At 42.7% G+C, this 27911-nt stretch overlaps 1 protein-coding gene across 1 annotated transcript; it reads right to left on the minus strand.

Moving 5' to 3' along the window:
* Window positions 1–27699, minus strand: LOC124000699 (kinesin-like protein KIF2A). Its single transcript, XM_046307266.1, has 20 exons — window positions 27515–27699; window positions 25921–26015; window positions 19476–19604; window positions 19122–19170; window positions 12027–12158; window positions 11392–11492; window positions 11215–11310; window positions 11047–11104; window positions 10702–10864; window positions 9871–9961; window positions 6897–6960; window positions 6691–6782; window positions 6326–6468; window positions 5864–6179; window positions 5684–5751; window positions 5200–5331; window positions 2464–2614; window positions 2043–2144; window positions 1818–1953; window positions 1–1666 (listed from the first exon to the last, which is right to left on the minus strand). Exons 1-20 carry the CDS (start codon window positions 27576–27578, stop codon window positions 1581–1583), a joined length of 2268 nt encoding a protein of 755 aa, XP_046163222.1. The 5' UTR covers window positions 27579–27699; the 3' UTR covers window positions 1–1580.
* Between the last annotated feature and the right edge of the window lie 212 nt (window positions 27700–27911).

Below are 27911 nucleotides of genomic sequence, written 5' to 3' on the forward strand. Positions count from 1 at the left end.
TCCAGTCAGTCATGTGGTTCTTTATTCTTTACGCCAGGCAGCGTTACATCTGATGCACACATATATTATCATAAGGTACTGTAGTCAAGTCCCAGTTCCACCGCAGCAGCTAGAACCAAACTCAGTCCTCACTATACATCTATCTTCCCTTCATAAACAACTTTCAAATGGGATGGTGGGAGAAAACAGAGACTTTTTACAAGATTCATAGTACCAGGGGATCTCTTCAGTTAATAGCATATTGATTGCCTTGTAAACAGAATGGACAGGATACAACTGAGACTGGGCTTGTTAAGAGGCAGGTTGGTACATAGAAATATTTATCCTGGCAAGAAACACATATAGCAGTCTTCTACAAGCTAGTCATTAGAAGCATTTGTAAGACAGTGTTTCCGAAAGATTTATTCTTTGGCGAGGCGCAACGCCCCCCCAAAAGCAACATCAGAAGGTTGAAGACACTGAACATTTCAAATCAGCCTTTTTAGATGTGGGGGGCAACAGTGCTGATCAGGCAGGCCACCTTGCCTAAGAAATGGTAGGAGGAAACACTGGAGGAGAACACGGTCCTAAAGAGTAATGGATTTATGTACAGTAGACACAGGAGGGTACAGTTAGATCAATGGAGGTTTATAGTACAATCAGAGCTGGTTTGTGCATGCATGCATCTGGTTGGCTCCCAAACCAACACCTGATCACTTCCTTAACCCATATAGGCTACATGATCAGAAGAGGTGGTCAGAAAGGTATTTCTTACTAAATCAGTGTTCGTTGCTCTTGGTCCTGGAGAGATGAATGCAGTGTGTGCAGGCTTACCCTAACACATCTTATTCAGCTGTTCACAGTTTAGTTGATTTCTTGAATCAGGTGTGTTAGTGCTGGACTGGAAAGAAAGCCTGCACATACTACAACTCTCCAGGAGCAAGATCTAATGAAGTACTTCATAGTTACTAAATAAGTGATTTTAATTTTGAAAAAAGAAAAAAAAGATCATATCTCACATTTTAATCATATAAAAAGGTGCTTAAAATAAATCCTTCCGTCTTTTCTTTGTTTAAATGAGAAGCGGTCGATAGTCGTTACACCACACAGATACATTACCCATGTACATACAGTCTACAGGGGGAAGGAAAGGAGAGGGAATCTGCCCTCGCTTTTACAGATGGATGGATGGATCCTATTAACAAGCAGCAATGGGAGGAGCCCATGGGAGGAGCCCATGGGAGGAGCCCATGGGAGGAGCCTGTACATAGAAAATGGTGCATCACCTCATAATCCTTAAATCATAACTTACATTATAGCACTTTGTTCAGGTCTAAACAAGGGTATAAATCAGTTTCTTGTCAACAGTGGTTTCCAGATGTTTTGTGCTGTAAAGCCTTTCACTATACCCCTCTGGACAAATCAAACAATGCTTTATGCCAACACCCACATTTACAAATATACGACCATCGATCAGGGACAATTAACTTATGACATCAGTTATGTCATGCTTATGACAGTCTTAAGTATCCTTTACGCCAGAGGGTTCCAGTTAAGTGTTAGGATTAGTGTGTGTTTGTGTGTAGGTGTGTGTGACATGTCTAAAGAGCGCGAGGCCTCTTGGGGTTGATCTGTTTGCTCGCCTGCTCCTCTTCCTGGAGTGTAGAACGGAAACCCTTCACTTTGTCTGAGAGAGAAGGAGAAAGGAGGAGAGAAAGGAGGAGAGAGGGGAGGAGAGAAGGGATGCTAAGATAAAAATCAGAAAAATATACTTGCTAATTACTTGCAAATAATGTGACTTATTCTGATCTAGAATCAGTTATAGAATACCCCATTACCTCTGAGCTCAGTGAGGATGTCTATCTTTTGATCCAGGATCTGTTCTAGCTGCGTGGCGTAAGAGTCCACATCATAATCCACCTCTTCTGTCATCTCCAACAACACCTTCTCATCCTCCAGCCAACGGATAGACTCCTGCACCAGACACACACAGAGAATAAAAGACACACCCTGAATAATATGTGTGTATGTACTTGTGTGTGTTTGTATGTGTGTGTGTGTACCTGGAACACAGCTCGGTGGTCCTCCAGGACCTGTTCCTCCATCTCCACCAGCTGAGACACAGCCTCATGGAAGGTAAAGAGCTGCGGAGACACCTCCTCTTCCTGGGGAGAGAGAGGGGAGATAGATAGAGGAGAAGGAAAGAGAGAGAGAAAAAAGGGATGAGAGGGAGGGGAAGGAGAAAGAAAGGAGATAGAGGGAGGGGAGAGAGAGCACAGGAGAGGGGAGAGATTAAGAGAGTCAGAGGGAGGGAGGGAGGTGTTATGCTGAATTATGAAATCATTCCTATATTGAAGAACCACACACATTTTATCTGACAGTAAAATAAACTGATATTGTTTCATTAGTTGAGAGAGGCAGATTAGAGTACTAGTCAGTACATAGAGAGGTGACTGTATGGAAAGAGTGTGCGTATGTTCTTACGTTCTGTTCACAGAGCAGTTTGAGGTCATCCCTCTGAGGTGAGCTGCCAACCCCCCACTGAGCCTCCAGGACTTCCAGCTGGGTGACGCTGTGACCTCCTCCCCCCCGCCCCTCCATCATCACCCCTGGGTCCACCGTTAGCTCCTTCACCCTGTCGACACACACACATTTTTGTCATTTAGCAGACGCTCTTATCCAGAGCGACTTACAGGAGCAATTAGGATTAAGTGCCTTGCTCTAGGGCACATTGACAGATTTTCCCCCTAGTAGGCTAAGGGATTCGAGCGCACACCACACTCACATTAGTAGGATTCAGTTTTCCCTGACCATGTGATCTGACTGATCTGATTGGTTAAAACAGTCAATGAACCAATGGCAATGAATGGACATCTTATTGGCAGACTCAACAGCCTTGGTTTTTCAAATGACTGCCTCGCCTGGTTCACCAACTACTTCTCTGATAGAGTTCAGTGTGTTAAATCGGAGGGCCTGTTGTCCGGACTTCTGGCAGTCTCTATGGAGGTACCACAGGGTTCAATTCACGGGCCAACTTTTTTCTCTGTATAAATCAATGACGTCGCTCTTGCTTCTGGTGATTCTCTGATCCACCTCTACTCAGACAACACCATTCTGTATACTTCTGGCCCTTCTTTGGACACTGTTAACAAACCTCCAGACGAGCTTCAATGTCATACAACACTCCTTCTGTGGCCTCCAACTGCTCTTAAATGCAAGTAAAACTAAATGCATGCTCTTCAACTGATTGCTGCCCACACCTGCCCGCCCATCTAGCATCACTACTCTGGACGGTTCTGACTTAGAATATGTGGACAACTACAAATATCTAGGTGTCTGTTTAGACTGTAAACTCTCCTTCCAAACTCCCATTATGCATCTCCAATCCTAAATTAAATCTAGAATCGGCTTCTTATTTCGTAAAACTGACTATCCTACCGATCCTTGACTTCGGTGATGCCATTTACAAAATAGCCTCCAACACTCTACTCAGCAAATTGGATGGAGTCTATCACAGTGCCATCCGTTTTGTCACCAAAGCCCCATATACAACCCACCACTGCAACCTGTATGCTCCCGTTGGCTGGCCTTCGCTTCATATTCGTCACCAAACCCACTGGCTCCAGGTCATCTATAAATCTTTGCTAGGTAAAGCCCCGCCTTATCTCAGCTCACTGGTCAACATAGCAGCACCCACCCGTAGCACGCGCTCCAGCAGGTATATTTCGCTGGTCATCCCCAAAGCCAACTCCATCTTTGGCCGCCTTTCCTTCCAGTTCTCTGCTGCCAATGACTGGAATGAATTGCAAAAATAACTGAAGCTGGAGTCTTATATCTCCCTTACTAACTTTAAGCATCAGCTGTCAGAGCAGCTTACAGATCATTGCACCTATACATAGCCCATCTGTACATAGCCCATCTGTACATAGCCCATCTGTAAATAGCCCATCTGTACATTGCCCATCTGTAAATAGCTCATCTGTACCTAGCCCATCTGTACATAGCCCATCTGTAAATAGCCCATCTGTAAATAGCCCATCTGTAAATTTCCCATCTGTAAATAACCCATCTGTACATAGCCCATCTGTACATAGCCCATCTGCACATAGCCCATCTGTAAATAGCCCATCTGTAAATAGCCCATCTGTAAATAGCCCATCTGTAAATAGCCCATCTGTAAATATCCCATCTGTAAATATCCCATCTGTAAATAGCCCATCTGTAAATAGCCCATCTGTAAATAGCCCATCTGTAAATAGCCCATCTGTAAATAGCCCATCTGTAAATAGCCCATCTGTAAATAGCCCATCTGTAAATAGCCCATCTGTAAATAGCCCATCTGTAAATAGCCCATCTGTAAATAGCCCACTCAACTACCTTATTCCCATATTATTATGTTTTTTCCATTTGCACCCCAGTATCTATACTTGCACAGCTATCACTCCCGTGGTTAATTGCTAAATTGTAATTATATCGCAACTAAGGCCTATTTTTTGCCATTCCTCCCTAATCTTACTACATTTGCACACACTGTATATAGACTTTTCAACTGTGTTATTGACTGTATGTTTGTTTATCCCATGTGTAACTCTGTGTTGTTGTTTGTGTCTCGCTGCTTTGATTTATCTTGGCCAGGTCGCAGTTGTAAATGAGAACTTATAGCTCAACTGGTCTACCTGGTTAAATAAAGGTTAAATATATATATTTTTTAACATTCTCAGGCACAAGAGTGAAGGACAAGCTGGGAATGAAAAACATTAAAAACAAAACACCGCTTCTGAAAGAAAGAGTTAAACATAGATGAAATGCAATAAATGAATGAAAGAGTAAAATATATAATCATGCCACAACTGTTCTGACAAACTGAAACTGAATGACCAAAGCTGGTTAAATAAATTATATAAAACAAGCTGTAAAACGTGAGGCAATGCAAGTTTGGAGCCATTCCTTACTAATATGGACACCAGACATAAGCAACCCTTAAGATGATGGTTAATAGAAAAGAAAGGGGTTAAAAAGGGAATGAAAGGAGTAGATAAAAGTTACCCCTGGTCCAGGATCAGATTGATATAATCTTTAATCACCTGATTGGCCTTAGTTATTATACGGTTACAGTTAATTTGATCCTAGGTCTGTGTTTAGGGGTAACCTCTTCCTGGAGTGAAATGAGAGAGGACAGGTACATGATGGTAGCTAGTAGAAGTCGTAGAGAGGAGAGACCTGGTGGGAGAGTTGGGAAAGTCATCGTACTCGTAGGTGTTAGTGGGGGAGAGTTCAGCACGACCCCCCCCTCCACCACCCTGCTGCTGGGAGAAGGGGATGTCTGACGGGCTGATCCCAAACTCCTTCACTCTGTTTGGAGAGGGGGAGAGAGACACACACAGATTGATGCACACACACACACACACACACACACACACACACACACACACACACACACACACACACACACACACACACACACACACACACACACACACACACACACACACACACACACACACACACAAGGTAGAGGATCTGGTCAGGATAAGGGTTAATGTTTTGGCTCGTATCAAGAAGGGGAGTGAGGAGAGGAAGAATATTCTGCAATGACAATTTGAATTAATTAAACTTCTCCCCATTGACTAACAGTCTTAGTAATTAGTAGTAGGTGAGATGTAGACAGTCTGTTAGGTTGAGGTTAGGCAGGTGAATGTCTCACCTGTTGGCGTATCTCAGAGTGTTTAGAGTGTTTTCACAGGAAGCCATTCCAGGAGATATAGTGGCAATCTGTGGGGGGATTAGCAGTTGGTACATCATTAGAAAATCATTATCGTAGGTGCTTTGTGGATAAACAGCAAACCAGGCCAGTATGTGTTAAAGGAGGTGTATATTATGTCACCATGCATGTCCTGGAGTTCTCCCCGATGAAGGAGTCTCTGAGGACCTGGGTCAGCTTGCTGGCTCTGAACGGGGTGTGGGGCTTGTTCCGACCCAGAGCCCTGATACACTCCTTGAGTGCCAGCAGACTCTTGTTGATCTCAGCCCCCTCCAGGCGTGTCTGGCGGTCAGCGCTGGATGTGTCGGCACCCCTCTCGTTCCCCGCCAAGTCAATCAGTGAGAACTTGCCGTGCATCTTCCCTCGCCGCCGCAGAATGATCTGGAACACAGCGTGGCTACGGGACGAGTGGGCATTGGCCGAGGTCTGACCTGACGTCCTGGCAGAGAGATGTTGGAGAGAGAGATCGACAATAAACAGCAGGAAAAGAGACAAAATTAGGAGAAATTAGACAATTTTTAAAAACCTTTTAGAACATAAAATGTCAATCTATTAAATAATCCCTCTCTTCCTCCGTGGTTTTACCTGCAGCTGTTTCCGACCTCTATGAGTTTGAGGACGTCTTCAGTACATTTGACGTCTCTCTCCTGCAGCCCCACCACCTGCACCTGCTGCTTCCCATCCTCCAGAACCCTCAGCTTGGCTTTCCGGTTCAGCAGGTCAAACACCTAGACAACCACAAGACAACGACAACACAACAACGTGGCCAGGTTAACACAACCACAACCACAACCACAACCATCCTCCAGCTCACGCAGCTTGGCTTTATGTTCATACAAATAGGTCAAACTCTTAAATAACTACAACCACAAGATAACCATACACGGTCATATAAACACGGTCAACACATCCTCCAGGGGGTTTGAAGATATATTGGTCACTTCACTTGCCTTCCCGCTGTAGATCTCAAAGAAGGTGGCGAAGACATTGAGGTCTAACTTCTTGTAGTTTGGCTTCTTCAGCATGAGAAACACATCTCTCGCTGTACAGAGAGAAAAGGCTTTCACTGAAGAGACAACTTTACACAGAAGGAACACGTTTTAACTCAAGAAAAGCAACTTTATCCGTAGAGAGAGATATGGTGTAGTGTTCATACCAGCCAGCGCGTAGACTCCTTTAGAACAGTCCTGGTTCTTCCCAGAGAAGTCTCCTCCCATTGTCTGAAAGGGAAAGGGGTTGAGTCTCCTCTCAAACAAAGGCAATGTGACAAAAAAAGAAAGACTAGAAAGTGTGTGATAACAAACATACAGTATATGCTTTAACAAGTTAGGCCAGACAAAATGTATATATTTTAAAAACCTTTTACTGCCGTGGGCAAAATCAGGGTCACACAGTGTGTTTCTTGGTAGCCTTAAACACATTTGATGCTTAATAAAAATGCAATAATGTTTATTAATTCTGAAATTCTGAAAAATATAAATAATATTCCACCCATGAGGCCACTAGAGTGCGATTTGGTCATCTGACTGCAGGTAAGCCCAGCGTCACATAAAAACAACAATAAAGAAGGGTTAAATAAAGACTTCAAGGTGAATAGAAGCTGAAGCAGCTTTATTACAGTAAGATGCCTCTAGTAGACTGCTATATATTTCAGATAGCACATCCATTATAAAAAACTATGTCTCCAGAAAATGTCTAAAACTCAGCCGGGACATATCCAACTGCTGACAGCAATTCTTTACCACTCGGCCATCAGATTTGCCACCAATGCTCCCTATAGGACACATCACTGCACTCTATACTCCTCTGTAAACTGGTCATCTCTGTATACCTGTCGCAAGACCCACTGGTTGATGCTTATTTATAAAACCCTCTTAGGCCTCACTCCCCCCTATCTGAGATATCTACTGCAGCCGTCATCCTCCACATACAACACCCGTTCTGCCAGTCACATTCTGTTAAATGTCCCAAAAGCACACACATCCCTGGGTCGCTCGTCTTTTCAGTTTGCTGCAGTTTACGACTGGAACGAGCTGCAACAAACACTCAAACTGGACAGTTTTATCTCCATCTCTTCATTCAAAGACTCAATCATGGACACTCTTACTGACAGTTGTGGCTGCTTTGCGTGATGTATTGTTGTCTCTACCTTCTTGCCCTTTGTGCTGTTGTCTGTGCCAAATAATGTTTGTACCATGGCTGCTACCATGTTGTGCTGCTGCCATGTTGTATTGCTACCATGCTGTGTTGTCATGTGTTGCTGCCTTGTTATGTTGTTGTCTTAGGCCTCTCTTTATGGTGTTACGGTGTTGTGGTGCTCTATTTTTATTTTTAATCCCAGCCTTTTGGTAGGCCGTCATTGTAAATAAAAATTTGTTCTTAACCTCTTTAACCTATGGGGTCGCTGTGTCATTATTGGATAAAAAGACATGCCCGTTTTAAGCGCAATATTTTGTCACGAAAAGATGCTCGACTATGCATGGAATTGACAGCCTTGGAAAGACACAACTCTGACGTCTCCAAAACTGCAAAGATATTATCTGTGCGTGCCCCAGAACTAATGCAACAGGCGAAACCAAGATGATGTTTCATACAGGAAATGCCCCGGATTCTGAAGGCGCTGTGTTCCAATGTCTCCTTATATGGCTGTGAATGCGCCAGGAATGAGCCTGCGCTTTCTGTATATTCCCCGAGGTGTCTGCAGCATTGTGACGTGTTTGTAGGCATATCATTGGAAGATTGACCATAAGAGACTACATTTACCTGGTGTCCCGCCCGGTGTCCTGTGTGCGTAATCAGTAAGTCCATGCGCGTTCCATTTCTTCAGAATTGAAAGTAAACTGCCACGATGGATTTTATCGTCGATAGATATGTGAAAAACACCTTGAGGATTGATTCTAAACATCGTTTGCCATGTTTCTGTCGATATTATGGAGTTAATTTTGAAAAAAGTTCGCGTTTTAATGACTTATTTTTGATTTTTTTTCCTTACCCAAACGCGATGAACAAAACGGAGCGATTAGTCGACAAAAATAATATTTTTTGTAAAAACGGAACATTTGCTATCTAACAGAGTCTCCTCATTGAAAACACCTGAAGTTCTTCAAAGGTAAATGATTTTATTTGAATGCTTTTATGGTTTTTGTGGAAAATGTTGCATGCTGAATGCTAATGCTAAGTGGTACGATATCCATCAATACTGTTACACAAATGCTTGTTTTGCAATGATTGAGAAGCATATTTTGAAAATCTGAGATGACAGTGTTGTTAACAAAAGGCTAAGCTTGAGAGCAAAATAGATTAATTTAATTTCATTTGCGATTTTCATGAATAGTTAACGTCGTGTTATGCTAATGAGCTTGCTGATAGATTTACACAAGCCTGGATACAGGTTTTTTTTTCGTAGCTAAACGTGACGCAGAAAACGGAGCGATTTGTCCTAAACAAATAATCTTTCAGGAAAAACTGAACATTTGCTATCTGAGAGTCTCCTCATTGAAAACATCTGAAGTTCTTCAAAGGTAAATTATTTTATTTGAATGCTTTTATGGTTTTGGTGGAAAATGTTGCATGCTGAATGCTAATGCTAAATGGTACGTTAGCCATCAATACTGTTACACAAATGCTTGTTTTTCAATGGTTGAGAAGCATATTTTGAAAATCTGAGATGACAGTGTTGTTAACAAAAGGCTAAGCTTGAGAGCAAATAGATTAATTTCATTTCATTTGCGATTTTCAAGAATAGTTAATGTTGCGTTATGGTAATGAGCTTGAGGCTGTAGTCCGGGATGGCTCGACGCAAGAAGTTAACTGACTTGCCTAGTTAAATAAAGGTTCAATAAAATAAATAAATACATGTATTTAATAAAAGGGGTAACATGACCAGGACCCAAACTTTAGTCCCTGTGACTGTCATTCCAAAACTATTATACCAAAAGTGTAAAATATTTTGTTGTACTAAGGTTGTTTAGTATTTTTGTAAGTGGCTCAAATAGTATTTCATTTTAATTTGTTTTTATCTTTTATTAGCTTGCCTCACTTTTCAAAAAATTAAATCCGTTAAACAGTAAATAAACTTTGTAAGGCCTTAGCATTAAACATCCAACACACACTGAAAGTGTTCAACTCACATGTGTTTTCCCACTTCCTGTCTGTCCATAGGCGAAGCAGGTGGCCATGCCTCTCTCAAAGATGGTCTCAACCAGTGGCCGGGCAGTGAACCTTGGGAACGAGGGAAGAAATGCTTTAGATAGGTCAACCAAATCACAGTAAAGATCATTTAAAATTACAATATTATACACTACCAGTCAAAAGTTTTAGAACAACTACTCATTCAAGGGTTTTTCTTTATTTTTTACTATTTTCTACATTGTAGAATAATAGTGAAGATATCAAAACTATGAAATAACACATATGGAATCATGAAGTAACCAAAAAAATATATTTTACATTTGAGATTCTTCAAATAGCCACCCTTTGCCTTGATGACAGATTTGCACACTCTTGGCATTCCCTCAACCAGCTTCATGAGGTAGTCACCTGGAAGGTATTTCAATTACCTTCTTAAAAGTTAATTTGTGGAATTTCTTTCCTTCTTAATGCGTTTGAGCCAATCAGTTGTGTTGTGACAAGGTAGTGGGGTATACAGAAGATAACACTATTTGGTAAACCACCAAGTCCATATTATGGCAAGAACAGCTCAAATAAGCAAAGAGAAACGACAGTCCATCATTAACTTCTTCAAGTGCAGTTGCAAAAACCATCAAGCGCTATGATGAAACTGGCTCTCACAATGTAGAAAATAGTAAAAACAAAGAAAAACCCTTGAATGAGGTGTTGTTAAAGTTTTGACCGGTAGTGTACTTTGGAATAAATGATGTATTTATCTTAATGGAAGATTTGACTCATACACACAATAATTTGGCCCAGTTCACACGATTCTTTTTGTTCTTGAAATGTACCTGTAGACCATGTCGTTGTCGGTGCTGTCGTCAAAGGCGTAGTCGAAGCGGAAGGTCTGGTTCTCCAGGTACCTGGTCAGGTCAACCTTCTGCTTGGGCTCATGGACCATCACCACGTCCTTACTGGGGATGGTGATCACATCCAGGTCCTTCATCGTCAACTCTGAGGGGTGAGGCGAAAAGGAGTTCTGAATAACCCACTTTTGAAATAGAAAGAATGTTCTCAAGTGAAAGAGTGAGGAGTGTGATGCTTACGATGCTGTTAAATCTCTGCATGTAAAAGACCATCTGACCATGAAACAGTTGGGTGTGCCTGTGTTGGATTTATGAAATTCTGATACTTACCTTTTTTATTGAGGGGCCGTGCTCGTACACACACACATATCCTGTGCTCCTCATCGATCTGAAAGGTGAAACAATATCATACGTACAAGATGTGATTCAGCGAGCGGCGAATGAAGTCGTGTCACCCCTCTATCTATGAAAGTAGATCTACAGCTAACATATACATACCAGATCAGCAGTGGTTAGAGGCCTGTAGTCAAGACTGGCTCTGAAGTCTCTGATCATACACATGATCTCATAGTTAGGTACAGTCACATCTACCTCCTGGGAGAGAATGGCACACGGTTAAAAGTGTGTGTGTGTTGGTGTGTGTGTGACGGTGTGTGTTCGTGTGTGTGACCCTGCCTGTGCTTTCTTCTCTCTCAGCTCCTGTTGTTGTAGTCGCCTCCTCTCTCTCTTCTCCTGCAGTTTCTCCACCTCCTTCACACAGTTAGATTTCCGCCGCGCTGAAACAGTTCAGAGAAGACAATAATCAACAATAATCTAGTACAAACGTAGAATAGTGATCCATTTTGTTTGTACCGTCTGTCCTTTTTCAAAACACTTCAACGCTCTTTAGAGGCAAATGCACAAGACAAGCAAAAGATAAAAGCATGAGCGCTAAGCAACACATTCAAAAACATTGCAATAAAAGTGAAGCCCACCCCTCCAGGATAGTGGATATACAGAGAGAAATTACAACAGCTCAGTGAAAGCTATTCTCTGGCTGCCTCTCTGTTCTTTCAGCAGTACAGCATGGCTAATAGGCCTATCAGTGTCTTTCTGCCTGGGAACATTATATCACTGGTCATGTGTCCCATCGTAACCTACCAGGGGGAACAACACATCTCAACACACAGCAGAGAGCACTGAAACCAGGGTTTACACTAATAGGAAATGAAAACGACTGGCCGTTAGCATGGCAATGTATTTAGCAATAACCAGGACTATTTAGCAATACTCAGCTGGAGTGTGTGTATGTGTATGTGTGTGTGTATTACCGTTCTGCTGTTGTTGTAGTGTCATCTGCTGTGTCTGTAGGGCTGTGAGTGCTGCAGGTGGGGGTGGTTCTGGTTGGCTTTGCTGGTGCTGTATTTGACTGGGTCTGGCTCGCGTAGTCCCTACTGCTGCAGCTGGAGGCACACAACATCATTCACAATACAGTTTAGTCATTGTTAGTACATTGTTTAGTAAATGCACATTGAGCACATCCCATATTATCTTTGGACTAAACGCTTTCATCTCGTTGTTTAATTGTATGTATTATAAATTCAGAATATGAGTAATGACTGTCACATATCTGCAGTGTCATCAACATGTTATTATCTCTTTTCAATTACTAAGCTATCTCTCCCCAGACCCTCTCTCTCTCTCTTTTCAATTACTAAGCTAGCTATCTCTCCCCAGACCCTCTCTCTCCTTTCCATTACTAAGCTAGCTATCTCTCCCCAGACCCTCTCTCTCCTTTCCATTACTAAGCTATCTATCTCTCCCCAGACCCTCTCTCTCCTTTCCATTACTAAACTAGCTATCTCTCCCCAGGCCCTCTCTCTCCTTTCCATTACTAAGCTAGCTATCTCTCCCCAGGCCCTCTCTCTCCTTTCCATTACTAAGCTATCTATCTCTCCCCAGGCCCTCTCTCTCCTTTCCATTACTAAGCTAGCTATCTCTCCCCAGGCCCTCTCTCTCCTTTCCATTACTAAGCTATCTATCTCTCCCCAGGCTCTCTCTCTCCTTTCCATTACTAAGCTAGCTATCTCTCCCCAGGCCCTCTCTCTCCTTTCCATTACTAAGCTAGCTATCTCTCCCCAGGCCCTCTCTCTCCTTTCCATTACTAAGCTAGCTATCTCTCCCCAGGCCCTCTCTCTCCTTTCCATTACTAAGCTAGCTATCTCTCCCCAGGCCCTCTCTCTCCTTTCCATTACTAAGCTAGCTATCTCTCCCCAGGCCCTCTCTCTCCTTTCCATTACTAAGCTATCTATCTCTCCCCAGGCCCTCTCTCTCCTTTCCATTACTAAGCTAGCTATCTCTCCCCAGGCCCTCTCTCTCCTTTCCATTACTAAGCTAGCTATCTCTCCCCAGGCCCTCTCTCTCCTTTCCATTACTAAGCTAGCTATCTCTCCTCAGACCCTCTCTCTCCTTTCCATTACTAAGCTAGCTATTACTCCCCAGACCCTCTCTCTCCTTTCCATTACTAAACTAGCTATCACTCCCCAGACCCTCTCTCTCCTTTCCATTACTAAGCTATCTATCTCTCCCCAGACCGTCTCTCTCCTTTCCATTACTAAGCTAGCTATCTCTCCCCAGACCCTCTCTCTCCTTTCCATTACTAAACTAGCTATCACTCCCCAGACCCTCTCTCTCCTTTCCATTACTAAACTAGCTATCACTCCCCACTCTCTCTCTCCTTTCCATTACTAAACTAGCTATCACTCCCCACTCTCTCTCTCCTTTCCATTACTAAACTAGTTATCACTCCCCACTCTCTCTCTCCTTTCCATTACTAAACTAGCTATCACTCCCCACTCTCTCTCTCCTTTCCATTACTAAACTAGCTATCACTCCCCACTCTCTCTCTCCTTTCCATTACTAAACTAGCTATCACTCCCCACTCTCTCTCTCCTTTCCATTACTAAACTAGCTATCACTCCCCAGACCCTCTCTCTCCTTTCCATTACTAAACTAGCTATCACTCCCCACTCTCTCTCTCCTTTCCATTACTAAACTAGCTATCACTCCCCACTCTCTCTCTCCTTTCCATTACTAAACTAGCTATCACTCCCCACTCTCTCTCTCCTTTCCATTACTAAGCTATCTATCTCTCCCCAGACCGTCTCTCTCCTTTCCATTACTAAGCTAGCTATCTCTCCCCAGACCCTCTCTCTCCTTTCCATTACTAAGCTAGCTATCTCTCCCCAGACCCTCTCTCTCCTTTCCATTACTAAGCTAGCTATCTCTCCCCAGACCCTCTCTCTCCTTTCCATTACTAAACTAGCTATCACTCCCCACTCTCTCTCTCCTTTCCATTACTAAACTAGCTATCACTCCCCACTCTCTCTCTCCTTTCCATTACTAAACTAGCTATCACTCCCCACTCTCTCTCTCCTTTCCATTACTAAACTAGCTATCACTCCCCACTCTCTCTCTCCTTTCCATTACATTTACATTTACATTTAAGTCATTTAGCAGACGCTCTTATCCTTTCCATTACTAAACTAGGTGCATTCACCTTATGACCCAGTGGGACAGTCCTTAACAATAGTGCATCTAAAACTTAGGGGGGTGGGGTGAGAGGGATTACTTAACCTATCCTAGGTATTCCTGGGGTTCCATTACTCCGGAAGGTGGTGATTGACTCCCTGTCCTGGCGTCGTGAGGGAGTTTGTTTCCATTGGGGGCCAAACTAGCTAACAGTTTTGACTGGGCTGAGCGGGAGCTCTCCTTTCCAGTGGTAGGGAGGCGAGCAGGCCAGAGGTGGATGAACCCAGTGCCCTTGTTTGGGTTAGGGCCTAATCAGAGCCTGGAGGTACTGAGGTGCCGTTCCCCTCACAGTTCCGTAAACTAGCTATCACTCCCCACTCTCTCTCTCCTTTCCATTACTAAACTAGCTATCACTCCCCAGACCCTCTCTCTCCTTTCCATTACTAAACTAGCTATCACTCCCCACTCTCTCTCTCCTTTCCATTACTAAACTAGCTATCACTCCCCACTCTCTCTCTCCTTTCCATTACTAAACTAGCTATCACTCCCCACTCTCTCTCTCCTTTCCATTACTAAACTAGCTATCACTCCCCACTCTCTCTCTCTTTTCCATCGGTGTATTTGTATATTTAGACTATTTGTAACAGTATAATTTTAAACCGTCCCTCGCCCATACCCGGGCCCGAACCAGGGACCTTCTGCACACAACGACAACAGTCACCCTCGAAGCATCGTTACCCATCGCTCCAGAAAAGCCGCGGCCCTTGCAGAGCAAGGGGAACTACTACTTCAAGGTCTCAGAGCAAGTGACGTAACCGATTGAAACGCTAGCTAGCGCGCACCGCTAACTAAGCTAGCCGTTACACATCCGTTACATATTGCTAAAGATATCATGGTCTTTCTCGCTCTCTGTCTTGCTCTCCACAGATATCACGGTGCCTGAGGGCTATTTTCCCCATGTATTCACAGATGGGCCTTTTATTTTCCCCATGTATTCACAGATGGGCCTTTTATTTTCCCCATTTATTCTCAGATGGGCCTTTTATTTTCCCCATTTATTCTCAGATGGGCCTTTTATTTTCCCCATTTATTCTCAGATGGGCCTTTTATTTTCCCCATTTATTCTCAGATGGGCCTTTTATTTTCCCCATGTATTCACAGATGGGCCTTTTATTTTCCCCATGTATTCACAGATGGGCCTTTTATTTTCCCCATTTATTCTCAGATGGGCCTTTTATTTTCCCCATTTATTCTCAGATGGGCCTTTTATTTTCCCCATTTATTCTCAGATGGGCCTTTTATTTTCCCCATTTATTCTCAGATGGGCCTTTTATTTTCCCCATTTATTCTCAGATGGGCCTTTTATTTTCTCCATTTATTCTCAGATGGGCCTTTTATTTTCCCCATGTATTCACAGATGGGCCTTTTATTTTCCCCATGTATTCACAGATGGGCCTTTTATTTCCCCCATGTATTCACAGTTTCTGCTTATTTTGAAACAGAAATTAAGAGTTTCAGAAATATTTACAAAGTGTTATAACACTTACTCATTCAAGGGTTTTTCTATATTTTTACTATTTTCTACATTGTAGAACAATAGTTAAGACATCAAAACTATGAAATAACACATTTGGAATCATGTAGTAACCCCAAAAAAGTGTTAAACAAATCAAAATATATTCTTCAAATAGCCACCCTTTTCCTTGATAACAGCTTTGCACACTCTTGGCATTCTCTGAACCAGCTTCATGAGGTAGTCACCTGGAAGGCATTTAAATTAACAGGTATGCCTTGTTAAAATTTAAAAAACTGGAAAATTGGCCGTGCAAAATTATTCAGCCCCTTTACTTTCAGTGCAGCAAACTCTCTCCAGAAGTTCAGCGAGGATCTCTGAATGATCCAATGTTGACCTAAATGACTAATGATGATAAATACAATCCACCTGTGTGTAATCAAGTCTCCGTATAAATGCACCTGCACTGTGATAGTCTCAGAGGTCCGTTATAAGCGCAGAGAGCATCATGAAGAACAAGGAACACACCAGACAGGTCCGAGATAAAGTGAACCGAATTACATGAGACCGAGGTTTCAGCGCCTACAGCTACCACACGTTGTCTAGAGTCTTGTCATTTGATTCAGCTTTGATTCTTGGTCTAACCGGTTCAAGGGAACTCCTTCCCTCCGGTCTCCGACCGGATGTTTTGGTCGAGCTCTCTTCGGCCATGTTTTTTCCAGACGACACCTATAGAATTTACATCGCCTCCTGATGAATTTTATCGCTTATTAACGTGTACTAATACCTAAAGTTGCATTACAAAAGTATTTCGAAGTGTTTTGTGAAAGTTTATCGTCGACTTTTTGAATTTAAAAAAATGACGTTACGTTATGAAACACTATTTTTTTCGTTTATCACACAGTCTTCATAGAACGATATCTAGGCTATATATGGACCGATTTAATCGAAAAAAAGACCCAATAGTGATTATGGGACATCTAGGAGTGCCAACAAAGAAGATGGTCAAAGGTAATGAATGTTTTATATTTTATTGTGCGGTTTGTGTAGCGCCGAATATGCTAATTATTTTGTTTACGTCCCCTGCGGGTCTTTAGGGGTGTTGCATGCTATCAGATAATAGCTTCTCATGCTTTCGCCGAAAAGCATTTTAAAAATCTGACTTGTTGCCTGGATTCACAACGAGTGTAGCTTTAATTCAATACCCTGCATGTGTATTATAATGAACGTTTGAGTTTTAACTAGTACTATTAGCATTTAGCGTAGAGCATTTGCATTTCCAGATGTCTAGATGGGACGCCTGCGTGCCAGGTAGGAGCAAGAGATTAAAAGTAACTTCCTCACCATTTTAGATAAGCATGCTCCGTTCAAAAAATGCAGAACGAAGAACAGATATAGCCCTTGGTTCACTCCAGACCTGACTGCCCTCGACCAGCACAAAAACATCCTGTGGCGGACTGCAATAGCATCGAACAGTCCCCGTGATATGCAACTGTTCAGTGAAGTCAGGAACCAATACACGCAGTCAGTCAGGAAAGCTAAGGCCAGCTTCTTCAGGCAGAAGTTTGCATCCTGTAGCTCCAACTCCAAAAAGTTCTGGGACACTGTGAAGTCCATGGAGAACAAGAGCACCTCCTCCCAGCTGCCCACTGCACTGAGGCTAGGTAACACGGTCACCACCGATAAATCCATGATTATTGAAAACTTCAACAAGCAGTTCTCAACGGCTGGCCATGCCTTCCGCCTGGCTACTCCAACCTCGGCCAACAGCTCCCCCCCCCGCAGCTACTCGCCCAAGCCTCTCCAGGTTCTCCTTTACCCAAATCCAGATAGCAGATGTTCTGAAAGAGCTGCAAAACCAGAACCCGTACAAATCAGCTGGGCTTGACAATCTGGACCCTCTATTTCTGAAACTATCCGCCGCCATTGTCGCAACCTCTATTACCAGCCTGTTCAACCTCTCTTTCATATCGTCTGAGATCCCCAAGGACTGGAAAGCTGCAGCAGTCATCCCCCTCGTCAAAGGGGGAGACACCCTGGACCCAAACTGTTACAGACCCATATCCATCCTGCCCTGCCTATCTAAGGTCTTCGAAATCCAAGTCAACAAACAGGTCACTGACCATCTCGAATCCCACCGTACCTTCTCTGCTGTGCAATCTGGTTTCCGAGCCGGTCACAGGTGCACCTCAGCCACGCTCAAGGTACTAAACGATATTATAACCGCCATCGATAAAAGATAAAAGTACTGTGCAGCAGTCTTCATCGACCTTGCCAAGGCTTTCGACTCGGTCAATCACCGTATTCTTATCGGCAGACTCAGTAGCCTCGGTTTTTCAGATGACTGCCTTGCCTGGTTCACCAATTACTTTGCAGACAGAGTTCAGTGTGTCAAATCGGAGGTCATGCTGTCCGGTCCTCTGGAAGTCTCTATGGGGGTGCCACAGGGTTCAATCCTCGGGCCGACTTTTTTTTCTGTATATATCAATGATGTTGCTCTTGCTGCGGGCGATTCCCTGATCCACCTCTACGCAGACGACACCATTCTATATACTTCCGGCCCGTCCTTGGACACTGTGCTATCTGACCTCCAAACGAGCTTCAATGCCATATACAACACTCCTTCCGTGGCCTCCAACTGCTCTTAAATGCTTGTAAAACCAAATGCATGCTTTTCAACCGTTCGCTGCCTGCACCTGCACGCCTGACCAGCATCACCACCCTGGATGGTTCCAACCTTGAATATGTGGACATCTATAAGTACCTAGGTGTCTGGCTAGACTGTAAACTCTCCTTCCAGACTCATATCAAACATCTCCAATCGAAAATCAAATCAAGAGGCTACTGGTTACTACATGATTCCCCATATGTTGTTATTTCATAGTTTTGATGTCTTCACTATTATTCTACAATGTAGAAAATAGTAAAAATAAAGAAAAACCCTTGTTCTAAAACATTTGATCGGTAGTGTATATCCATACCCAGTGCATTCATCTTAAGATGGCTAACCACATATCACAGTCAAATATACAGGATACCATCATTCCATTATAGATAAACAATGGATATGTAGCATTTTGTTAAAAATATATAAAAAAAATATAATTCACATTTAAAATCTATGAATGAAAAACCTGAGAACAGCAATATTTTACACACACACATGAAGGTACTCATTACCAATCATTACTTTTGAAAAAACTGGTGATTATAGCATTTTGGAAATAAACTCTTCAAATAGAGATCTACTATCATTACTTTCATGGTACAGTGGGTCAGTAGGATGTTATGTAGCAGCCTGGTTGAATCCAGTGTTACATTGTGTACAGACTGTGGAACACGAGGAATCTTGGAGACCAATGTTCTGTTGAAGCTTTCTTACCTCTGTTTGCTGGGGTTTCAGTCTTGGGGGGCGCTATTGTTCGTCGGTTCTACAAGAGACAAATGAATACAACATGAACTTAAAGAAGAAGATGTGACACATGCTATACTTAAAACTATACTGTACAGCCACAGGAGGTTGGTGGCACCTTAATTGGGGAGAAGGGCCTTGTGGTAATGGCTGGAGCGGAATTAGTGGAATGGTATCAAATAGAAACACATGGTTTCTATGTGCTTGATGCCATTCCATTTGCGCCGTACCAGCTATTATTATGAGCCGTCCTCCCCTCAGCAGCCTCCACCGGTACAGACATATGGCTATTGGCCACAGTATAGGACATTATAATTGAATGACCTTGGGTGGCTTGATTTGTTTAGCAGCGGAGGAGATGGAGGAAGCAGGAGGAGGGGTTTCAGGACTCTGTACTACCTCCTCTTCAGGAGCCACATCTGGGTTCAGAGCAAATATGCTCTCCAGGTCTATCTGCATGGGGAGAGAGTACAACATGTTAAAACTCTGTTCCAGCCTCTCCAACCTAATGTGTGGTTGTATGTATATACAGTGGTGTCTGGAATTATTCAATCCCTTGTTAAAGATGAGCAAAAAATACTCTATAAAATAAATAAAACAAATGCTGAGCTTTTTTACAATGGATGGTTTGGAATTCCCATTGTTAGAGCCTATCCTGCCCATGACATACTAGGCAACACACATGGCCAGTACATTCATTAAAAGTGCCATTGTTTACATCGTTACCTAGCAGCGTACTACTACTACCACCGGTAACTCCTCATGGATGATTTAAAAGTAACTTTTGATGTTCATTTATTTTTACGTTTGAAGAATGGTGCCAACAAGAATAGGAGGAGGTTATGAAAGAAATGAAACAAGAAGAAGAGAAAGTGGACCAGGAACCGGAGCCAAGAGAAAGAGATTTTGTTTAACATGTAATTCCCCAAAAATCTGATAAAGATAGGGGTCAAAATGACTGGATCCCCTGTTTTCAATACTCCAACACCCTCCCCTTGCGAGGATGACGACAATGAGCCTTTTCTAAAATGTTTTATGAGATTGGAAAACACATTGGGAGTGATCTTAGACCATTCCTCCGTACATAATCTTTCCAGATCCTTGATATCCGTTTTCTGCGCTTATGGCAGCTTCATTAAATAGTACCCGCAAAACACCAGTCTCAACATCAAGAGTGAAGAGGCAACTCCGGGATGCTGGCCTTCTAGGCAGAGTTCCTCTGTCCAGTGTCTGTGTTCTTTTGTCCATCTTAATCTTATATTTTGATTGGCCAGTCTGAGAAATGGCTTTTCCTTTGCAACTCCTAGAAGGCCAGCATCCCGGAGTCGTCCCTTCACTCTTGGCGTTGAGACTGGTGTTTTGCGGGTACTATTTAATGAAGCTGCCAGTTGAGAACTTGTGAGGCATCTGTTTCTCAAACTACACCAATGAGCAGAGGCAACCAGGTTTTTGGCTAAAATGTCCTGGTACCTGGTAAAGTTCATGATGTTGTTGATATTAACAAGGGCCCCAGGACCAGTGTAAGCAAAACAGCCCCGTAACATCAAAGATCCACCACCATAACCATATTTAACAGTAGGGATGAGCTATGTTCTGCATATGCATTGTTCTTTCTAAGGCCAAACCCACCATTAGTGTATGTGACCAAATAACTATATTTTCATGTCATCTGACAATAGCACTGCCTGGACTTAACTAAATGGCATTGGTACTTGGATTGGAACCGGTGCTATGGTCATATGACACGAAAATAGAGGTCTTTGGCCACACACACCAGCGGTGGGTTTAGCCCTTGATGTTATGGGGATGTTTGCTTCCACGGGTCCTAGGGCCCTTATTAAGGTCAACGGCATCATGGACTTTACAAAGTACCAGGACATTTTAGCCAAAAACCTGGTTGCCTCTCCCAGGAGGCTGAAACTTGGCCGCAAGTGGATCTTCCAGCAAGACAATAACCCCATGACTGCCATATTGCATCTCCATTTTTTAAAAACATTTTTATTTCACCTTTATTTAACCAGGTAGGCTAGTTGAGAACAAGTTCTCATTTGCAACTGCGACCTGGCCAAGATAAAGCATAGCAGTGTGAACAGACAACACAGAGTTACACATGGAGTAAACAATTAACAAGTCAATAACACAGTAGAGAAAAGGGGGAGTCTATATACAATGTGTGCAAAAGGCATGAGGTAGGCGAATAATTACAATTTTGCAGATTAGCACTGGAGTGATAAATGATCAGATGGTCATGTACAGGTAGAGATATTGGTGTGCAAAAAAGCAGAAAAGTAAATAAATATAAACAGTATGGGTATGAGATGGTAAAATTGGGTGGGCTATTTACCGATAGACTATATGTACAGCTGCAGCGATCGGTTAGCTGCTCTGATAGCAGATGTTTGAAGTTGGTGAGGGAGATAAAAGTCTCCAACTTCAGCGATTTTTGCAATTCGTTCCAGTCACAGGCAGCAGAGAACTGGAACGAAAGGCGGCCAAATGTGGTGTTGGCTTTAGGGATGATCAGTGAGATACACCTGCTGGAGCGAGTGCTACGGGTGGGTGTTGCCAACGTGACCAGTGAACTGAGATAAGGCGGAGCTTTACCTAGCTGGTAAACCAGTTGCACACACAGCTTGAGCAAGACCTTCATCAGCATTTCCCTGACTAAGTTCCTCCATTGAGTCAAAAAAACCTTCAGATTCCAGGAGGACCATGAGCTGTATCGATAAGGTGTCTGACTCATCATTTTCACCTCGAATAGCAGTAGAGGGACTTTTGTCTGAGATTGTCAGCGCTGAAGAAACTTTATGCACTTGGCCAGATGATTCTGCATCTTTGTTGCATTCTTCACATATGATTTGGCACAGTATTTGCAAATGTACACAGCTTTTCCTTCTACATTAGCTGCATTGAAATGTCTCCACACATCAGATAGTGCCTGTGGCATTTTCCTGTAAAGATTAGAAAAAAAATTAGTACAATTCCATGTAAAGATAAATAGTTAAGCAGTTTGATTAGACAACAACTTTGTAAGATAAATGTTTTAAAAAGAAACACGTATGGAAACAGGTGAATTAACATTCCTCAGTTCGCAGGCTCAAGCGAGCTGGTAGCAAAAACTAACTAGCAGAAATGGTTAACAAGTTAGAAATTCTTTAAACACACTTTGCTGTAGGCTACTATTTACTAGTTAAACACAAATCATGTTTGTCATATAATATATATTCACCCCACCCAGTATTGTAATAAAAACTTACCAGAAAGCATGTAGTCCTTGTCTCAGACAGTGTAGTAGTGTTGGCTCAATAGTATCTCATTAGTGTGCAAGATCTTGAGAATCAGCTGTACATGTGATGGAAGAATGCACTGTGCATGCAGAGGGTTGCAATTCCATTGAATTGGGGATAGTTTTAACCAAAATATGCCACAAGACCTAGAATTGCCTTATGTGTATCCCACAAAAAAAGGTTCACTGTTATAAGCTAACTTTTTTGATGAATTTAAGCAAAATTCCCCAAATTAACTTCCCATGGAAAATTTCAGGAAGAATTATGGAAATTTACCGAAAGGTTTCCGACCCTTTTGCAACCCTACCCCAAGCACACATCAAAATCCACAAAAAAAAAGTTAATTGACCACCCAATCAACATTTTGAAATGTCCATCTCAGTCTCTGGACTTGAAAACCTGTGGTTTGAATTCAAGAGGGCAGTTCATAAGTGCAGACAAAGGATATAAAAGATCTGGAAAGATTCTGTATGGAGGAATGGTCTAAGATCCCTCCCAATGTGTTCTCCAATCTCATAAAACATTTTAGAAAAAGGCTCATTGTCGTCATCCTCGCAAGGGGAGGGTGTTGAAGTATTGAAAACAGGGGATCCAGTCATTTTGACCCCTATGTTTAAAAAAAAAAACAATATAGTCTCAATACTATTTTATACTGTATTTTTTCCTAATCTTTATCAAGGTATCCAATAATGGTAAGGCTAGTAGTATAAGTAGTGGTAGTAGTGCGTTGCTAGGCAACGACATAAACAACGGCACTTTTATATGAATGTACTGGCTATGTGTGTGTCGCCTAGTATGTCATGGGCAGGACAGGCTCTAACCATGGGAATTCCAATCCACCCGTTGTAAAAAGTTCAGTATTTATATTATAAAGTCTTTTTGGTGGTATTGGTGGTGTTGGGTGAAAAAAAGCTGAAGACAAATGTTTGTCTTGTATGGACTAATAAAGTCATCTCGATAACTCAGGAAGACAAGAAAGTTACACTTTTTCGCTTCAAGTGCAGTGAGGTTGATTAACCAGTGAAATTTAAGAAGAGAAATAGGCTATGTTTTAAAAAAGACGTGTGAAGGAGCTCGCTCACGCGCACACACTAAGGGCTGCACAATGAATCTAATTCACATCGAAATCTAAATATTGACATGTGCAATGTCTATATCGCAAGAGAGCCACACAGCAGCGTGTAACGTCCGTTTTTATAGTTTATTCTGTTGTCTCTCTCTCTCTCCCTCTGTGCTCTTGAGGCTGCTTCCCACACAAAAGCACCACCCCTGTCAATCGAGCAGTGCAGTTCCTCCTTGCTGTAGAAATCACAGTAAATATACCAAACTTTAGGAACACCTTCCTACCATTGAGTTGCCCTCAGCACAACTTCAATTAGTCGGGGCATGGGCTCTACAAGGTGTCGAAAGCGTTCCACAGGGATGCTGGCCCATGTTGACTCCAATGCTTCCCACAGTTTTGCCAAGTTGGCTGGATGTCCTTTGGATGGTGGTCCATTCTTAATACACACGGGAAACTGTTGAGCGTGAAAAACCCAGTAGCTTTGCAGTTCTTGACACTAACTGGTGCGCCTGGCACCTACTACCATATCCTGTTCAAAGACACTTACATTTTTTGTCTTGCCCTTTCACCCTCTGAATGGCACACATACACAATCCATGTCTCAAGGCTTTAAAAAAAACCATATTTAACCCATCTTCTCCCCTTCATCTACACTGATTGAACTGGATTTAATAAGGGACATCACTAACGGATCATAGCTTTCACCACCTGGATTAATCTGGCCAGTCTATGTCATGGAAAGAGCAGGTATTCTTAATGTTTGTATACTCAGTGTAAGTTTACATGCTGTTCTGTCAAATGCAGTCAACAGATTGTTCCAAACAAGAGAACTCTGCTTTCCACTTTGCTTCTTAATATAAATCATTTTATTTCTATGATTCCAACAGTTCACCTATCTAAAGAGTTATGATCTATATGTCTAGGCTGTTTACATGTTATCTAGACGTTTGTGACTAACTATTTGTTTTTGTGCCTATATTTCCTGACTCCGGTCATATTGACTTGCCTAGTATGAACAACTTGTCGGTCATACTGACTTGACTAGCTAAATAAAGGTTAAATTAAAAATTAAAAAATGAACATTCACCCGGTGTTTTGTGCGTGTTCGTAAATGAATTCGTTACTCTACGCTCTGGCACACTGAGACGAGAGTGTTCTGAAATCGGAGTAGATAGCCAGAGTTAACACACTGAGACGAGAGTGTTCTGAAATCGGAGTAGATAGCCAGAGTTAACACACTCAGACGAGAGTGTTCTGAAATCGGAGTAGATAGCCAGAGTTAACTTGTGAATGCAAGATATGTTAATTAACTGGATAAGCCGTTCAAGTTCTTGCTAGCAAACCAAATGACACCTGCATCTCTAGCTGTGTAGCCACCAAAAAACGATATGAGGGGAAAACGTCAGTCACTCACCCACTCCTTCAATGACTTGACATCTTCCTAGCAGCTAGCTACCTAGTTAACGTTAGGCTCCACGTTTTTAGCTTGCTTCATAAATAGATACTCTTGAATGTCATTGTATGCTGTAGTGTTAATATTTCTCTTCAATGGAACTAAGGAGCACAAACCATGAAAAACTGCACCAGAACATTATTCCTCATCCACCAAACTTTACAGTTGGCACTATGCATTCGGGCAGGTAGCGTTCTCCTGGCATCCGCCAAAACCAGATTAGTCCGCTGGACTGCCAGACGGTGAAACGTTTCTACTGCTCCACAGTCCAATAGTGGCGAGCTTTACACCCCTCCAACTGACACTTAGCATTGAGAATGGTAATCTTAGGGCTGTGTGCGGTTGCTCAACCATGGAAACCCACTTCATGAAGCTCCCGACGAACAGTTATTGCGCTGATGTTGCTTCCAGAGGCAGTTTGGAACTCTGTAGAGTGTTGCAACCCAGGACAGATGATTTTCACTTGTCGGTCCCGTTCTGTGAGCTTGTGTGGTCTACCACTTCGCGGCTGAGCCGTTGTTGCTCCTAGACTTTTCCACTTCACAATAACAGCATTTACAGTTGACCTGGGCAGCTCTAGCAGGGCATACATTTGACAAACTGACTTGTTGGAAAGGTGGCATCCTATGACGGTGCCACGTCGAAAGTCACTGAGCTCTTCAGTAAGGCCATTCTATTGCCAATGTTTGTCTATAGAGATTGCATGGCTGCGTGCTCAATTTATATACCTGTTTATATACCTGTCAACAATGGGTGTGGCCGAATCTACTCATTTGAATAGGTGTCCGCATACTTTGTATATGTAGTGTATTACGATTGTCTGTTTGTTTCATATCTACAAAGTAGTTAAACGTTGTTAGTTCCACTTTAAGGACATCTATAGTAAAGCTGATTTGCAGTAAATCCTCTTTCTGATACAAGCTGATAGGGGGTCAGACATGAATGCGTAACACACACACACAGTACCTCTTTCCCTTTCGTGTCTCCATTCTCTATCCACTCCACCGTGACACTCTCGTTGTCTTCATTCAGTGATGTCACCATGGCCTGGTGGATTCGACCTGCAAGATACATGTTATAAACATATAGATAACATCTGTATTGTAGACTACTACAGGCTACAGAACCATAAAATCTTCATTCAGCCATGTGACCACGTCATGATGAATTCGTCCTGGCTGCCATAGACAAGAGAAAACACTTGTAGACTCATACAGTTATACACACTGACTATTGAAATGCAGCCATGACCAAAATACATTAGATCACACTGACCAAAGAGGAGGATGAGACCAGGCAGAATCTGCCAGGATGGGCAAGAGGCCTTCAGTGACAGATGTGTCAATATCCCTGGATCTGATTGGTTGTCAAAAGCTTTTATGCATGTCAACATTAGATTGTTTGCTTTTCGTTATGTTACTGTACATGCAAAATGGTTTGTTTCCATAAGGTCTCATTCTAAACAGCTACAGCTCTTCTCTTTGCGATGAGTCCAAATTACAACAAACATACAAAAATACAGTCACATACAGTTGCTTGATAAAAAACAGTCATACAGTTGCAGATAATAAAACAATGAAGACATAGTCATTGCTGCTGAAACACTAACAGAGCATGTATTTTGCTAGTCCTTCCCCAGAGCAAGAACAGGCGGGAATGAAATAAATAGCAACCAAATACTTTTCACTTTAGACTAACAAGCACTACTTTATAAAGTAGTAGCTAGTAGGCTATATTCAGTGGCTACTGCCAGCTACAATAATAGGCTACTATGCGCAATGGGCGTGGTCCTGATGTTTGATTACATTTGTCTACTACTAGCACAGATCCGAGCAAAGACAACAGTCACAAATCATCATCATCATCATCATTCTGGAGATGCTCTTAGATGTATCCACCATACACCATATCACCCCATAATATCACACCCAGGGAATGAATTGGACATGATAGGCCATTGTAATCTAATCACAAAGCAATGAAATCAAGATTATATTATTAAGATGATCACCCGATATTTGTTCAATGAGAGTGTAAACTACTGTAATGACAAGCGCATGCATGCTAGAGCTGAACAGTCTACTGTGACTATTCCCACTTTGCCTGTTAGCTAAATGCTATAGCGGATGAATGGAGTATCATTGCCAGCCAGCACGGCCTATAACCGCACAGGTGGATGCATCCTCCCTGCTACTAGCTAGCCGGCTAGCCTTATCCACTAAAGGCTACGTCATTCAGGTAATAACCCATCTGATTGACAGCCGCTATGTCAGACAGGGACGCTATGTCAGACAGGGACGCTATGTCAGACAGGGATGCTATGTCAGACAGGGACGCTATGTCAGACAGGGATGCTATGTCAGACAGGGACATGGCAATAGCGCCGAGCACAGATCTCCATGCCATTGCTACGCTAGTTATCCAACTCAGCATCCTGCCTGCCTAGGCGCTGCCTGGAAGCAACAAAGATGATGTAGCTAACGCGACAGCGCCTCAATGAAAAATGCATCTTCACCCAGCTAGCTAGCTAGCGGTCGACAAGGGGAGATCTCTGTCTTACCATCACTCCGTTTGATTTCCACGTAAATGCCGATTAGAATCTTTCCGAAGACAGCGACGGCCATCCCTCATGTGTGTAGTATGTGTGTGTATGGCTGTAATATGGGTGTGTAGTTGTTCAATTGGAGGGGGACCAAGTTGCGCCGCAGAGAAGAGAAATCGGGAGGAGGTCAGGAGGATAGAGGGAGAGACAGAAGTGCGCACGCGCCAAGACAACCTTCCCTCCGCCAGAACCGAGAAAACGCTAAAAAACCGAAGCATCCAAGAAGCCAGTTGGCTGCTATTTGTGCTTTTGTCTTCTAGCTACAATTATAATATTTATGCAATGTTCTGTTGATGTGCATTTGAGTGAAAAAGTAGCACGCTTACTATATTGCAAGATAAGAGGCTTATGTGGA

This window comes from Oncorhynchus gorbuscha, linkage group LG16 (assembly GCF_021184085.1).
Source record: "Oncorhynchus gorbuscha isolate QuinsamMale2020 ecotype Even-year linkage group LG16, OgorEven_v1.0, whole genome shotgun sequence".
NCBI lineage: Eukaryota > Metazoa > Chordata > Actinopteri > Salmoniformes > Salmonidae > Oncorhynchus > Oncorhynchus gorbuscha.

Coding starts and splice junctions, on each gene's coding strand:
- LOC124000699 (XM_046307266.1), bottom strand. CDS start 27,578: ATGGCCGTCGCTGTCTTCGGAAAGATTCTAATCGGCATTTACGTGGAA. Junction 6,783..6,896: donor AGGAGTCTACGCGCTGGCTG/GTATGAACACTA, acceptor CTCTCTGTACAG/CGAGAGATGTGTTTCTCATG. Junction 6,469..6,690: donor TTGAGATCTACAGCGGGAAG/GCAAGTGAAGTG, acceptor GTGGTTGTCTAG/GTGTTTGACCTGCTGAACCG.